This window comes from Dipodomys spectabilis, unplaced genomic scaffold (assembly GCF_019054845.1).
Source record: "Dipodomys spectabilis isolate Male_0828 unplaced genomic scaffold, ASM1905484v1 ptg000018l, whole genome shotgun sequence".
Classification (NCBI taxonomy): Eukaryota; Metazoa; Chordata; class Mammalia; order Rodentia; family Heteromyidae; genus Dipodomys; species Dipodomys spectabilis.
The window spans coordinates 22,785,211-22,797,262 of NW_024870695.1; the positions used below are offsets into that span (position 1 = coordinate 22,785,211).

Consider the following 12,052-nt stretch of genomic DNA (forward strand, 5'->3'; position numbering starts at 1 on the left):
GGGCCTCACTTCCCGGCTGCAGTCTGCCTGTTTTAGACTTCTCGCTGTAGCTAGAATTACAGGCATGTGTCACCGTGCCTTGCTCTAGGTTAAGAAGGGGAGAGGGTGTGTCTCTTGAACTTTTCTTCCCAGGCTAGCCTAGAGCCTCAATCCACCAAATCTCAGCCTTCCAAATAGCTAGGATTACAGACATGAGCCCCCAGCACCTGGGCAGATGGTGGATTGGTACAGTTGGACCCCAAGACCTACCTGCTTTGGCATCCAAAGCAGAGCCGTAGGGCAGGGAAGGAAGGAGGGCAGCTCAACTCCGGAGTTCAAGATTTGAGTTCGAATCCTGGCTCTGTTCCTTCCTAGACAAGTTAATTAACCTGTCTGAGCTTGTTTGAGCAGGTTTTTCCCCCCCTCTGTTGTGAAATATGTGAAATAATGATCAGCCTCTCTTGGCTGTTGGATGAATCGATTGAGTCCAAGGATATGTGGCTATAAATGGATCTAAAACACCAACACCAATGCAGAGCGTGTCTCCATGATAGATTAGAGGATGGGGTGGGCTAAACGCAAGATGCTCCAAGCACAGTGGCCTCTTCTGTGGGGTCATCCTACCTGCCACCTTATCCTTCTGCCACTACCCTGAAGTCCCTGAGTCTGGTCTTGGCCCCTGACCCCTGACCCCTGTGCCTCTTCTCCCTGCAGACATGGGGAGCTTCGAGGAGGGCGAGAAGCACCAGAGTGTCTCACACGGAGAGGCGGCTGTCATCCGCGCCCCACGCATCGCCAGCTTCCCCAGGCCACAGGTGACCTGGTTCCGAGATGGCCGGAAGATCCCACCCAGCAGCCGCATGTGAGTCCCACTCTGAGGCGTAGGGGAGGGGGAACCTGGGGGGATTGGAGAGAGGCTAATCCTGGGGAAGAGGCTACGGAGGGCAAGAAATAGGCCAGAGAAAGGCCCTCAAATGCAACCCAGAGCCCTTCATGGAGAGCGCTCAGCGTTTCCTGGACACAGCCATCGGGGACCTCCCAGATCGCCACAGAAGTTTGTTTTACAGGGGACTTTCCTGGAATGTGCGTGCAAGGACTTGGGCCTCCCTGGGGGAATCCCAGAGAAGAGTGTGGCTTACACACTCAGCTGTCTCCAAGCACACTTAAAACCCAGAACAGACACAAACAAAGGCCCCTGTCAACATGGCAACAGGCCCATTAGCCGGGCCAGCAGCGCCAGGGGCAGTGTTTTCCTTGTGAGGTGTGGTGAGGGTGATCTGGGGTGGGAAGACTGTGGATATGCTGGCTTTCAGGAGTAGGTGTGGCAGGAGGGGCAAACACACAGTCTTTTCAGTGTGCACAAGGGCCCCTCTGTGTGGGCCTGGTGGCGGTTATGGCAGCCTGGCTTGTGGGCAGGAAAGGCAGAGCTCACACCCCTCACCTCCACAGAGCGCCACGCTCTAGCAGGTATCCACCCTCGGCCTCCAGGCCCCGGTCAGGGACCAGAACCAGACCCAGCTTTCCTGTGTGTGCCCCCCAGCTCTTCCCCACCCACAGAAAACAGCATCTTCCCAATCTGCTCAAGTTCCCCAAGTTTAACTACTTTGCCAGATCTCAGACAGCTGCCAGGTGGTGGAGCTGGTGCCGACTATACCAACTCCAGAGTCAGGTTGAATCCTCACCTTGCATGGAACCCGCCTTTGAACAGGCACAAAAAGACTGCGCCCAAGAGCTGACTGGTGCCATGAATCTCCACCTGGACACCTGCAGAACTCACATGGGATTCCCAAAATATACCAGTCTCACCAGTCTGGCTGAATTGAAATGGGATGGATATTTGGACAGCGGGACTTTCGAAAGCACCCCTAAATGATTCTAGCACACTGCCAGAATTGAGACCCTGCTGTGCATCAGTACCACAATCCCAATACCACTGTGTCACAAAACATCCCAATGGCCCAACACAATGAGCACTTACTGTATCTTTCTCTTGAGGTTTTTGTGCTTTAGGCAGGGCTGGGAAGGGTCCTTCTGGCATTGTCTGAGTTCGCACTAGTCTGGGGTTGGCTGGCTGCTGGTCGATGTAGAATAACATCCTCCTGTGAGTGACAGGTGATCTGGCTGAGCCGTGCCTGCCTTGTCCTCCCTCCTGCTAGTCCTGGCATGTTCTCAATTGCAGAAGAGCATGAGAGGAAACATGCATATAGATTTCACGCCTCTGCCTCTTGCCCATTGGTGGAAGGAAGGACATAGCAGAGCTTAGGAGCGAGAACTCTCAATATCCATGCTCCGTGCTGTGTGCCACGGAGTGACAGGACTGCAAAAGGAAGTGAGGACTTGGAACAATTCCCCAGGTTACAAGATGGATTCCTCAGAGCAGGCTCCCTGAGGCTTCCCTAAGGCTCAATAAAACCAGCAGGATGGTTCACACTTCAGTGGGTATTGAGATTACAGTTGTAGCTGGAAATGCTCTGCCATCCAGGTTCTGGGACAGGTAGATGAGCTCCAACCTCATCCCAGTCCCCTTGCTGAGGTTGTCTCCTGTGCCCCAGGTGTACCATACTATATACCATACCATACTGGTGAAAGCATCCTGGAAGCCATTGGTAGTGACTCCCTAGAACACAGAGTTGAAAATGATTCTGAGGCTCTATCCAGACTCATGGGAAAGAACATTATGATCGATTGGCAATGTCTGCCCTGGCTGCAGGCAGAGTTGGATGGCCATGTTGACACTGTGTCTGCCGTGCTAGAGCTTCCCTGCTAACCCCTTCTATCTCCTTTCTCCCATTCCTGGCCTCTGTCCTCACACACTTCATTCCAGAACAGAACGATCCTGGCCTGTACACGATAAACACCTCTTCCTGGTCACACACGCCCTCTGCCTACTCTCCAAAGTACTCCTAGCAAGTTCCTGATAGGGTGGTTTTATTTCAGTAATGAGAACAGATGATTGGTCATCGTCAAGTGGGAAGGGTCCTTGATAGCAAATTCCTGTGTCTGCATGTTGGAGTTCCATTTCTGATGTGTGCTCTTAGCCAGAGTGTTTGTAGGGCACGGAGGGCTCCCCCAGTGGGGAGCACCCTGACCCCAGTGGAGTGCTCTCTAAAGGGGCTCCCTGACCCATTGGGCTTCTCTAGCATTAGGCGGGACGACGATTACTCAGAGCCCCCTGTCTATAAGGAGACTTGACTGCTAGTAGCCTGGCTCTGGCTCTATCACCTCATTAGCTAGAGAAAAAGAAAGAAGAAAAGGAGGAAAGAAGGAAGGAAAGCAGGGAGGGAGGGAGAGAGGGAGGGAGGGAGGAACAAAGGAAGGAAGGGAGGGAGGGAGGGAGGGAGGGAGGGAGGAAAGGAGGATCTCTAGGAGAAAGCCAAATGGAACATCATTAGGGTTCCTAAGCACTGGGGACGGGGGGCCTTGCCTCCCTCCTAGCTCTGCTGATGGTGAGTCTCAGTATGTGAGCCCCCCCCAGACCAGGCCCGGGGTGGGGGGGCGGGAGGCTGGGAGAGCGCTGGGCTGGAGAGCCATTAGCGGGCATGTTTATTGGAAAGCCCGTTTAAAACTCTGTAACATTCACCTAATGGGAAAATTTGAAAAGAATTCAACTGGATTTGTCCTTGTTAAACTAACATTAAGGATGTTTAACAGCTGTCTCCAGCACCAGCGCATTACAACCCGGAGATAGACTTGGCAAACTAATGATTTTGTTTGTCATTAGAAGAATGGTGGAAGGAGCCAGTGTGGGCAGAGCTCTCAGAGCTCGCTTCACCCACATGTAAGGGGATCTGGCCGCCCATTTCCTTTCTTGCTGACCTGGCCTGTGGGAGGGGCTGCATGTCTAGAGTCCAGGCAGGGCAACCAACCACCCCCCTGGCATGGCATGAGAGGAAGCTGACTCTGCCCCACCGGCCCGGCCAGGGAGAGGCTTGAGTGGATTTGGGATTAGGGTTAAGACCCTAATGCCGGAATGGTCCTGTCCTTTTCTTTGGTGTGTATGGGAAGGTGGAATTCGACCCCACCCCCTAATGCATGCTAGGCAGCCATTGTACCTCCAGCACATCTGCTTATGCCTCACTGTTCACTGGGCATGTCTGGGTGCTCACAATGCAGGGACGGCACAAAGCCATGAATGCTGTGGCCTGGGGAAAGACTGAATTCCACAGAACCTTCTGGAAAAGGACCCTAGGCCAGCATTGGAGTCGGGGCTTGGGAAGCCTTGTGATCTGGGACTTAGGCACTGTGAGGTTGGGGGAGGGGAAGCCCTCCTTCTTTTCCCCATCTGTCAGGGAGAGGTGGTCAGGTCACCTACTCCAGGTCCCTAGTCACAATCCTGGAGGTTGGTGGCTGGAGGCTCCAAGCCCCTCAGGCCCCGTCCAAAGATTCTTTCCCCTCTTGGCAGAGCCATCACACTGGATAACACGCTTGTCATCCTGTCCACCGTGGCTCCCGACGCAGGCCGATACTACGTGCAGGCGGTTAACGACAAGAACGGAGACAACAAGACCAGCCAGCCCATGACTCTCGCTGTGGAGAGTGAGTAAGCCCAGGGCCCGGACTGTCACCAAGCAAGTCATTAAATCTAGGGAATGGGGCTCTGGAGGGCCATTGGGAAGATGGAATGGTGGGGACCGGGAGGAGGAGCAGGGCTGGAGGTGTAGGGAGAGCTGCGCTCCGGACGCTGCTCATCCCATACCAGAAGTGGGGGCGTGGGGGTGCTCAGCTTGGCTGTAAGCAAGATCACCCGCAAGTGTGTGTGCGCATGTGCATGTGCGTGCATGTGTGTAGATTCCAGCTCACCCCCAGGCTCCGGTGTGAGCACCCCCAGGAGATCAGAAGCCGGTTTTCCTAAAGAAGTACAGTGACCTCTGCTCAGCTGGCACACAAACACGCTGTTTCTGCTCGGAGCAAGGAGGTCCCCAAGGGAGGGACACGGGCTCTCCCCAGGCCTCCAAAGCTGCCCATCCTCAGACTGCCCCCAGCCTCCCCAGGAGAGAGAGGCCTAGGGCCTGAACCCAGCGAGAGGCTCATAAAAGAATGCCTGCTGCAGTGACCTTTGGCAAAGAGATACCCCCCCACACCTGCCCCCCTTTCCCTCCCCTCCTGTCCCTGGCCCAGTTCTCCCAGAAGGATTGGCCCTTCCCCCAAGCCTGCAATCCCCCGGGTAGAGAAGGCCGGGCAGGTGGCTGGGTGCGTTCAGGCTGTGAATCACGTACACAGGGCCAGAGTTTCCACGTATGTGGTGGGTGGGGTGGAGGGGAGGGAGAAACAGATGTTCATCTCATCTCTCCACATCTGTCCCAGCCCAGCTCCCAAGCAAGTCTCATTTATCATTTCTGGTCACCCTGGCACATGCTGACAACATGAGGGGAGCCGAGGCTCTCTCATGCCTGGCCCCGAATCCCAGTCTCTCTGCCAGTGTCCAGGTGCCCAGATGCCCATTCCTAGGCCTCCTGAGCCCAGTTTTTTTCACTCAAGGCGGCATTCTATCACGACTCACGGCTCCACTTCTGACTTTTTGGTGGTGAGTTGGAGATGAGAGTCTCATGGACTTTCCTGCCCCCATCTGGCTTTGGTCCACGATCCTCAGCGCTCAGCCTCCTCAGTAGCTAGGATTACAGGTGTGCACCACCAAATACCTGGCAAGAAATAGTAATTGTTTCAGGCAGCAAGTATTTTTCAATGACCCTGATCTCACCCATCTTTTCTTCCTTTTTATTTTCTTGAGCCCAGGTGGGCCCCAAACTCACAATCCTCCTGCCTCAGTTCCCCAAAGGCAAACCCAGTCCTTTTTAAAAGAGGTCATAGCGGTAAAGCAAGGCATCAGTCCTGGGTCACTCAGTTTACCCCAAGAGCCCGCAATCAGGGCTTGCCCGGTGTGACCTCCAGTGTCTGCATCTCCAGGGTGGTTATTGCTATCTGCTCCATCCCAAACCATCTCACCCCTCTAGCCAGCCCCAGGGAATTCAGGCAGGACCCCACTTCCCCCCTCCTCCCCACCCCCACTCAGTCTACCCAGCCTCCTGCAGCTCTCTGCCTCTCCCACCCCAGGGCCCGTCAGTTTCTGCTGCACGTTGAGAGCAGAATCAACTGATTTTTAGTTAATTTCCCCTCCCACAAGTGATTGCTCTTCAAAACCCAGCTCCTGGTGCTGACACAAGCTCCCCCCGCCTGTCTGCCTGTCAACCAACTTATGAGGAGCAATTGCTACTTCACCCCCTGCTGGCTCCACAGCCCCCTATTACCTCACCTGAGCTAGGCCCGCCTCTCCCTCCCCTCTCCTTCCCTTCCCACCCACCACCCCAGTCTGCTCAGGTCAGGGCAGATCGGATCAGCAGCAGTCCCAGGGGGACCCTTACTTCTTGGAGATGGGGACTAGAGAGGATGGGGATCCCCCCATAATTTCCACAAGGGCCCTCAGAGTCCCGTGGGGGAGAGGGCCCACACTTGGGGACCAGAGCTGTACTGACTTGTGAATTGCATGCACCATGGGCACAATTGTAAATTTTCCAGTCACCCCATTTTTTTTCACAAAGAGAAATAGGTGGAATTCATTTCATTAATATATTTTTTTATTTAATCCAATGAATTCGAAATAGCCTTTCAGCGTACCCGTGATGTGGGAAATATTAATGGGATATTTCATACCAGGTTTCCTTGGCATAAGGCAGTCTTTGAAATCTGGTGTGTATCTGATACCTACAGAACATCTCAATTTAGATGCCGGATTTTCATCTGGAATACGTGAGCCGTATTTAGATTTCCTAAAAATTTACAGCTGGAAAGGTAGAATCCTGATGCCCAAGTTGTTTCCCGCAAACTTAAAAAGGGTTCTAATAACTGAATTGGGGATGTAAATTAGCTAAAATGAAATCTATTAACTCAAAGGGGCACAGCCACAGTTCAGGAGCTCCTCAGGCCCAGGTGGCTGGTAGCCCCACGTTGAATCGGGTGGGTTTTGTGGCCTGGGGGAGTCAGGACAGCTGGGAGCTGGATGTCCCAGCATGCCTGTCTGGGTGAGGAGCTAACAGCCCTGGCCTCACTCACCTGTGGCCAGGTGAGTCCCACGGTCCCCAGCCTGGGCTTCTTCATCTGTAGTGATGCCCAGGCCAGGAGTGGGAGGGGCCTTGGGAGAAGGAGTCACAGTAAAGGTCCACCCTTCATCCTTCTGCCCCAGAGCCCCAGTCCCTGTCGGCTCTCCTGAAAGACACCCCTGCTTTGCTTGGGTTACTTGTGATTTTCAGAGCTGGGCTTTTAGTCCCCTCTCTCCCAAAATACTGTTCACCCCCAATCTCCCCACTGGGACTCAGGCTGAGTGACCTCCTCCTAAGTCTCAGCCTCCAGCTCCCAGCAGGGTTACCTGCAGGCGTATGCCCCGGGCCCTGATGTGGCCTCACCCTGCTCAGGCCCAAGAGTTTTCTGGCCATCCTGGCCTCAGTATACAAGGAAGGCCACGCCCACGTGAGCCTCTGTCTATCCACACTGGGTGCCTCGCTGTCCCAAAGCTCCTAATTAAGGAAAGAGACTTAGGATGGGCCTCCGAGAGAGAGAATGCCAGACAGCCAGGAGGTGCTGCAGAGGGGAGCCCGACGTCCGCCGCCACCCTGGCCTCACACCCTCAGCCTCTGCTCTGAGGACTCTGATGCTGGGACAGCACCAGGCACCCTATGTCCCTCAGTCTCCTCTCTGCAGCAGTCCTCTGCGGACTGGACATTATCTACACTCTACAGACTGAGAAGGCCGAGGAGGAATGGCTTTCAAGGCTGGGCGCTCACGCCTGTAATCCTAGCTACTCAGGAGGCTGAGATCTCAGTATGGAAGTTCAAAGCCAGCCTGGGCAGACAAGTCCATGAGACCCTTATCTCCAATTACCAGCAAAAAGCCAAAGTGGAGCTGTGGCTCCAGGGGTAGAGCATCATCCTTCAGTGAAAAAGCTGGGAGGGGGGAATGCGAGGCCCTGAGTTCAAGACCCAGCAATGGCACACACACACGCACACACACACACACACACACACACTCAGGAGTAGAACCCAGGGTTCTCTCACCACACCTGACCACCGCACTCAGGCTCAGAAGGAGAGCAGAGGGCCGGACTCTCTGTCCATGTCTCAGCCCTGGGATCCAGCACTGGGCCCAGGGAGGTACAGACAGTGCCCTCCAGCCTGGGCAGACAGACATTTATTGAGCAACTACTATGTATTGGGCACTTAGCATTCACTCCAAACCTGCTAAGCCTCCCTACCCCCTCCCTCCTTAAGTCATTAAAGGTGTGAGCATTGATGGGACTCCCTCCCCCTTGAACGCAGACCCTGCCATCTTGGTGGAGGAGGAGAGTTGAGTGCACGTGGTCCTGTGTGGCTGTGGAGGTGGGGGTGGGGGTACCAAGGCTTCACCTCAGGACCTCGCTCAGCTTTCTCAACATGGCTCATGTTCTACCACTTGAGCTGTGCCTCCAGGCCAGCTTTGTTGTCCTTTCACTCAAGTTAGACTTTCACAGACTTTTCTCCACCAACTGGCTTTGAACTGCAGTCCTCCAGATCTCAGATTCCTGAGTGGTTTAGGATTACAGGTGTGGACCACAGGCACCCTGGCTCATTCTGGGCCTGAGGAAACTGAGGCACAGTGGAAGGAAGTAATCCCCCCCAATTCACCCCACCCCTGCCCCCAGGACACGGAAGACAGAGAGAGCTCTGAGCCAGGCTTTCCTAGACCCCAGAGCCTCCCTCCCTGGATACAGAATCCCCAGCTCCTATGTGCCCACCTACCCCACCCCCAGCCCTGCAGATGGCCCCTGGAACTGACCCAGGAGACTTTGAGCAGGTGTCCCTTCCCCCTCCATGCCGCCCTGAGCCAGTGACACGGCCAGAACCCAGGGGACCTCCCTTCATCTCTGCCCACCTGCATCCAGGGACGGCGTTTACCTGGCGGAGCGGAGCGCACTCTGGCTCAGGCTCTGTCTGTCTCCTCCTTGTGCCCCATTAATCTGGCCCATGCTACCTGAGCGGCCAGCACGTCATAAACAACTTAGAGCACAGTTTTATGGGTGCAGCTATATCAGCAGCTTTCAATCCGATCGCTCTTTATGGCACCTACATGAGGCTTTATATTGTTGCAATTATTCTACTTTATATGCTTCCTTTCTTGGCCCCTTCATTTTACTTTATTTTTACATTTTATTCCCATTCTTCCCAAGCCTTTTCTAACAATGCCCGAAGTTCAGCTAGGAAACACATCCAGGATTGACTAGAGCGGCCTAAACAGTCATGGGGCTGCAGCTAGTCCCTTCCCTGGCCCCCCAAGAGGACCTCTCATTGCTGTCACCCCAGCAGTAGGCCACCGTGCCCCGCTGCCTCCAGGGTCTCTGGGAAAGTGGCCAACTAAGATAGATTGGTAGTGAGAGGAAAAAGTCCTTGTAGGTTGTATTTTTACGAGCGATGGAGCAAGTGTACAGAGAATATCGAAGTTTCTGCCAATACTGGGTCTCCACGTGGACCACAAAGATAAGAACCTGGTGCCTCTTAGAAAACACAAGAATGAGCCAGGCGCCAGTGGCTCACACCTGTCATGCTAGTGACTCAGAAGGAGCTGAGGATTGCAGTTCAAAGCCAGCCCAGACAGGAAAGTCTATGAGACTCTTCTCTCCAGTTAACTGCTAAGAAGCCAAAAGTGGAGCCACCGCTCGAGAGGAAGAGTGCTAACCTTGAGCCAAAAAGTTCAGGGATAGTGCCAGACCCCGAGTTCAAGCCCCACTACTGGCACAAACAACAACCAAAAAAAAGCAAGAACAAGACAAAAGACATGCCAGCACCCCAATGTGAACAGTCCAGAAACTTCCTTTCTTCCTTCTTTTCTTTCTTCTTTCCTTCCTCTTTCCTTCTTCCTGCCTTCCTCCTTCCTTTTTTCCTTCCTTCCTCACTTCTCCTCCATTTCTTCCTTCTTCCTTCTTCTTTCATTTCTTCTTTTTCTTCCTTCTCTCCCTCCCTCCTTTCTTCCTTTTTTCTTACTTCCTTTCCCCTTTCTCTCTTTCCCTTTTTCCTTCCTCTTTTCTCCCTTCCTTCCTCCCTCCCTCTCTTTCTCCTTCTTTGCATTCTTTTTTTCTTTTTTTGTCAGTCCTGGGGCTTGAACTCTGGACTTGGGCGCTGTCCCTGTGCTCTTCAGCTCAAGGCAAGCGCTCTACTGCTTGAGCCACAGCGCCACTTCCGGTTTTCTAGTGGTTTTTATTGAAGATAAGAGTCTCACGGACTTTCCTGCCCGGGCTGGCTTTGAACCATGATCCTCAGATCTCAGTCTCCTGAGTAGCTAGGATTACAGGTGTGAGCCACCAGCGCCCCGCTCTCTTCCTTGCTTTCTATCTCCAGTCTCTGTCTCCACATGGCTTCTCCTGTGATGTCCGTGCCCTCTGGCCCCTGTGGCTTCTTTCACACCTCTTCCATCCACATTGTCCATACTTGCAGCTGACAGGCAGACATGAATTTGGGAGAGGGAGCCTGGTTCCACTCACGAGGGAGAGTTTGCACTCTGGTGGCAGACAGTGAGATGGTTAACAGCAAGGTAAACTGAGGCAGAGAGGAAGCATTGGAAGGCAGTAGCAAGGACAGATGATGAGGGAGGGCTGAGCTGGGCCCCCCAGGAGCATAGGAAAGGGGGAAGTAAGGGTCTTGGGTCAGTGTCTAGAGATACAGCTTTGGGGTCGGCCCAGAGCTTCTGTCTTCACCCCAGGAGGACAAAGCCCTGGCATGGCACCAGTCTGGCTGGGCAGGGATGAGGTTTCTGGTCTCCACCGCCAGCTGATCCCTGACCTCTCCACAGATGTCGGGGGCCCTGCCGACCCCATCGCTCCAACCATCATCGTCCCGCCCAGGAACACCAGCGTGGTGACCGGGACTTCCGAGGTGACCTTGGAGTGTGTGGCCAATGCCAGGTGGGTGGCACAACCCCTTCCTGCCAACACAATGACACAACACAGGTGTTTTACCACCACCACCACCCACCATCCAGGGAGGGTATAAGCCGCCTGCCTGTGTCACCCAGCTGGCCAAGCCCACAGCTGAGACACAAGGCCCTGCCAGGGGCCTGAGTCCCTCAGCTGAGCCCTGACACCCGCCGGACCTGAACCCCACAGAGAGCAACAGCTGTCACCAGAGGGGACTCAGGTGAAAGATCCACGGTCACCTCCAGTCAGGTGTCCTGGAAAGTGGATGCCTGTCCCAGGGTTTCTGAACACATACTTCATGGAGACTGGGTATCTCATGAGTACAGGAGAGACAGCCAGGATGCCTGTTAAAGGCCCTGAGAAGTCCTGCAGAGGAGAGCTTATCTAACATCATCAAGCTCTGGGAAGCTCTGCCCCTGGTCCCAGGGTTAGGGGACGTGGGGTTAGACTTACCCCAACGTTTTCTCCACATACTTTCTCTCTCTGGGCTGATAGTGGGGCTTGAACTCAGGGCCGGAGCTCTGTTCCTGAACTTTTTTGCTCAACCATTTGAGCCATAGCTCTACTTCCAGTTCTTTGGTAGTTAATTAGAGATGAGAGTCTCATGAACTTTTTCACCATAGCTGCCTTTAAGCCACAATCCTCAGTTCTCAGCCTCCTGAGTAGCTAGGATTATAGGCCTAGCCCTTGCTCTCTTAAAACTGGAGGAAAACAATTTGGAGTGAGAGGGTCTATCTGTCTGTCTGTCCATCCTTGTTTCTTGTCTCCAGATTTTAGTATGTGACATGCCTGTGGTCACCTCCTTGCCCATGGGTAGAGGGAGGCCTGGTACCCAGGGAGATTAGAGGGGAAAATCAGGCCAGGGGGGTCCCAAGCTCCGGCTTCCGAGCACCCTGCATTAGTACACTTCCCCTCCCCCTGCCACACAAGATGGGCGCAGTTCCCTCACTTTACAGATGGGGAAACTGAGGCCTGGAGCCCTTTAGGAACCTGCCCCAGAGTTTATACCCAAGAAGTGGGGTGGGAGCAGATCACGGGACCAGCCATCTTCACCCAGCGTTCCTTCCTGCGCCTGCCCCACCCCCGGGAAGCCTTGCACCAAAGCCCACTTCTCCCCCACCCCCTCCTCCACCCCACCGC

The 12,052-nt window shown here is 54.2% G+C and overlaps 1 protein-coding gene across 3 annotated transcripts in view; it reads left to right on the forward strand.

The window, feature by feature from the left end:
- Sdk2 (sidekick cell adhesion molecule 2) overlaps window positions 1–12,052 on the forward strand; it is a 230,419-nt gene that overhangs the window by 139,936 nt on the left and 78,431 nt on the right. For all 3 annotated transcript variants that reach the window (XM_042674176.1, XM_042674174.1, XM_042674175.1), the window contains 3 exons: window positions 694–841; window positions 4,382–4,515; window positions 10,789–10,900. In XM_042674176.1, the coding sequence (XP_042530110.1) occupies window positions 694–841; window positions 4,382–4,515; window positions 10,789–10,900 (394 nt within the window). The remainder of the gene's footprint in view (window positions 1–693; window positions 842–4,381; window positions 4,516–10,788; window positions 10,901–12,052) is intronic.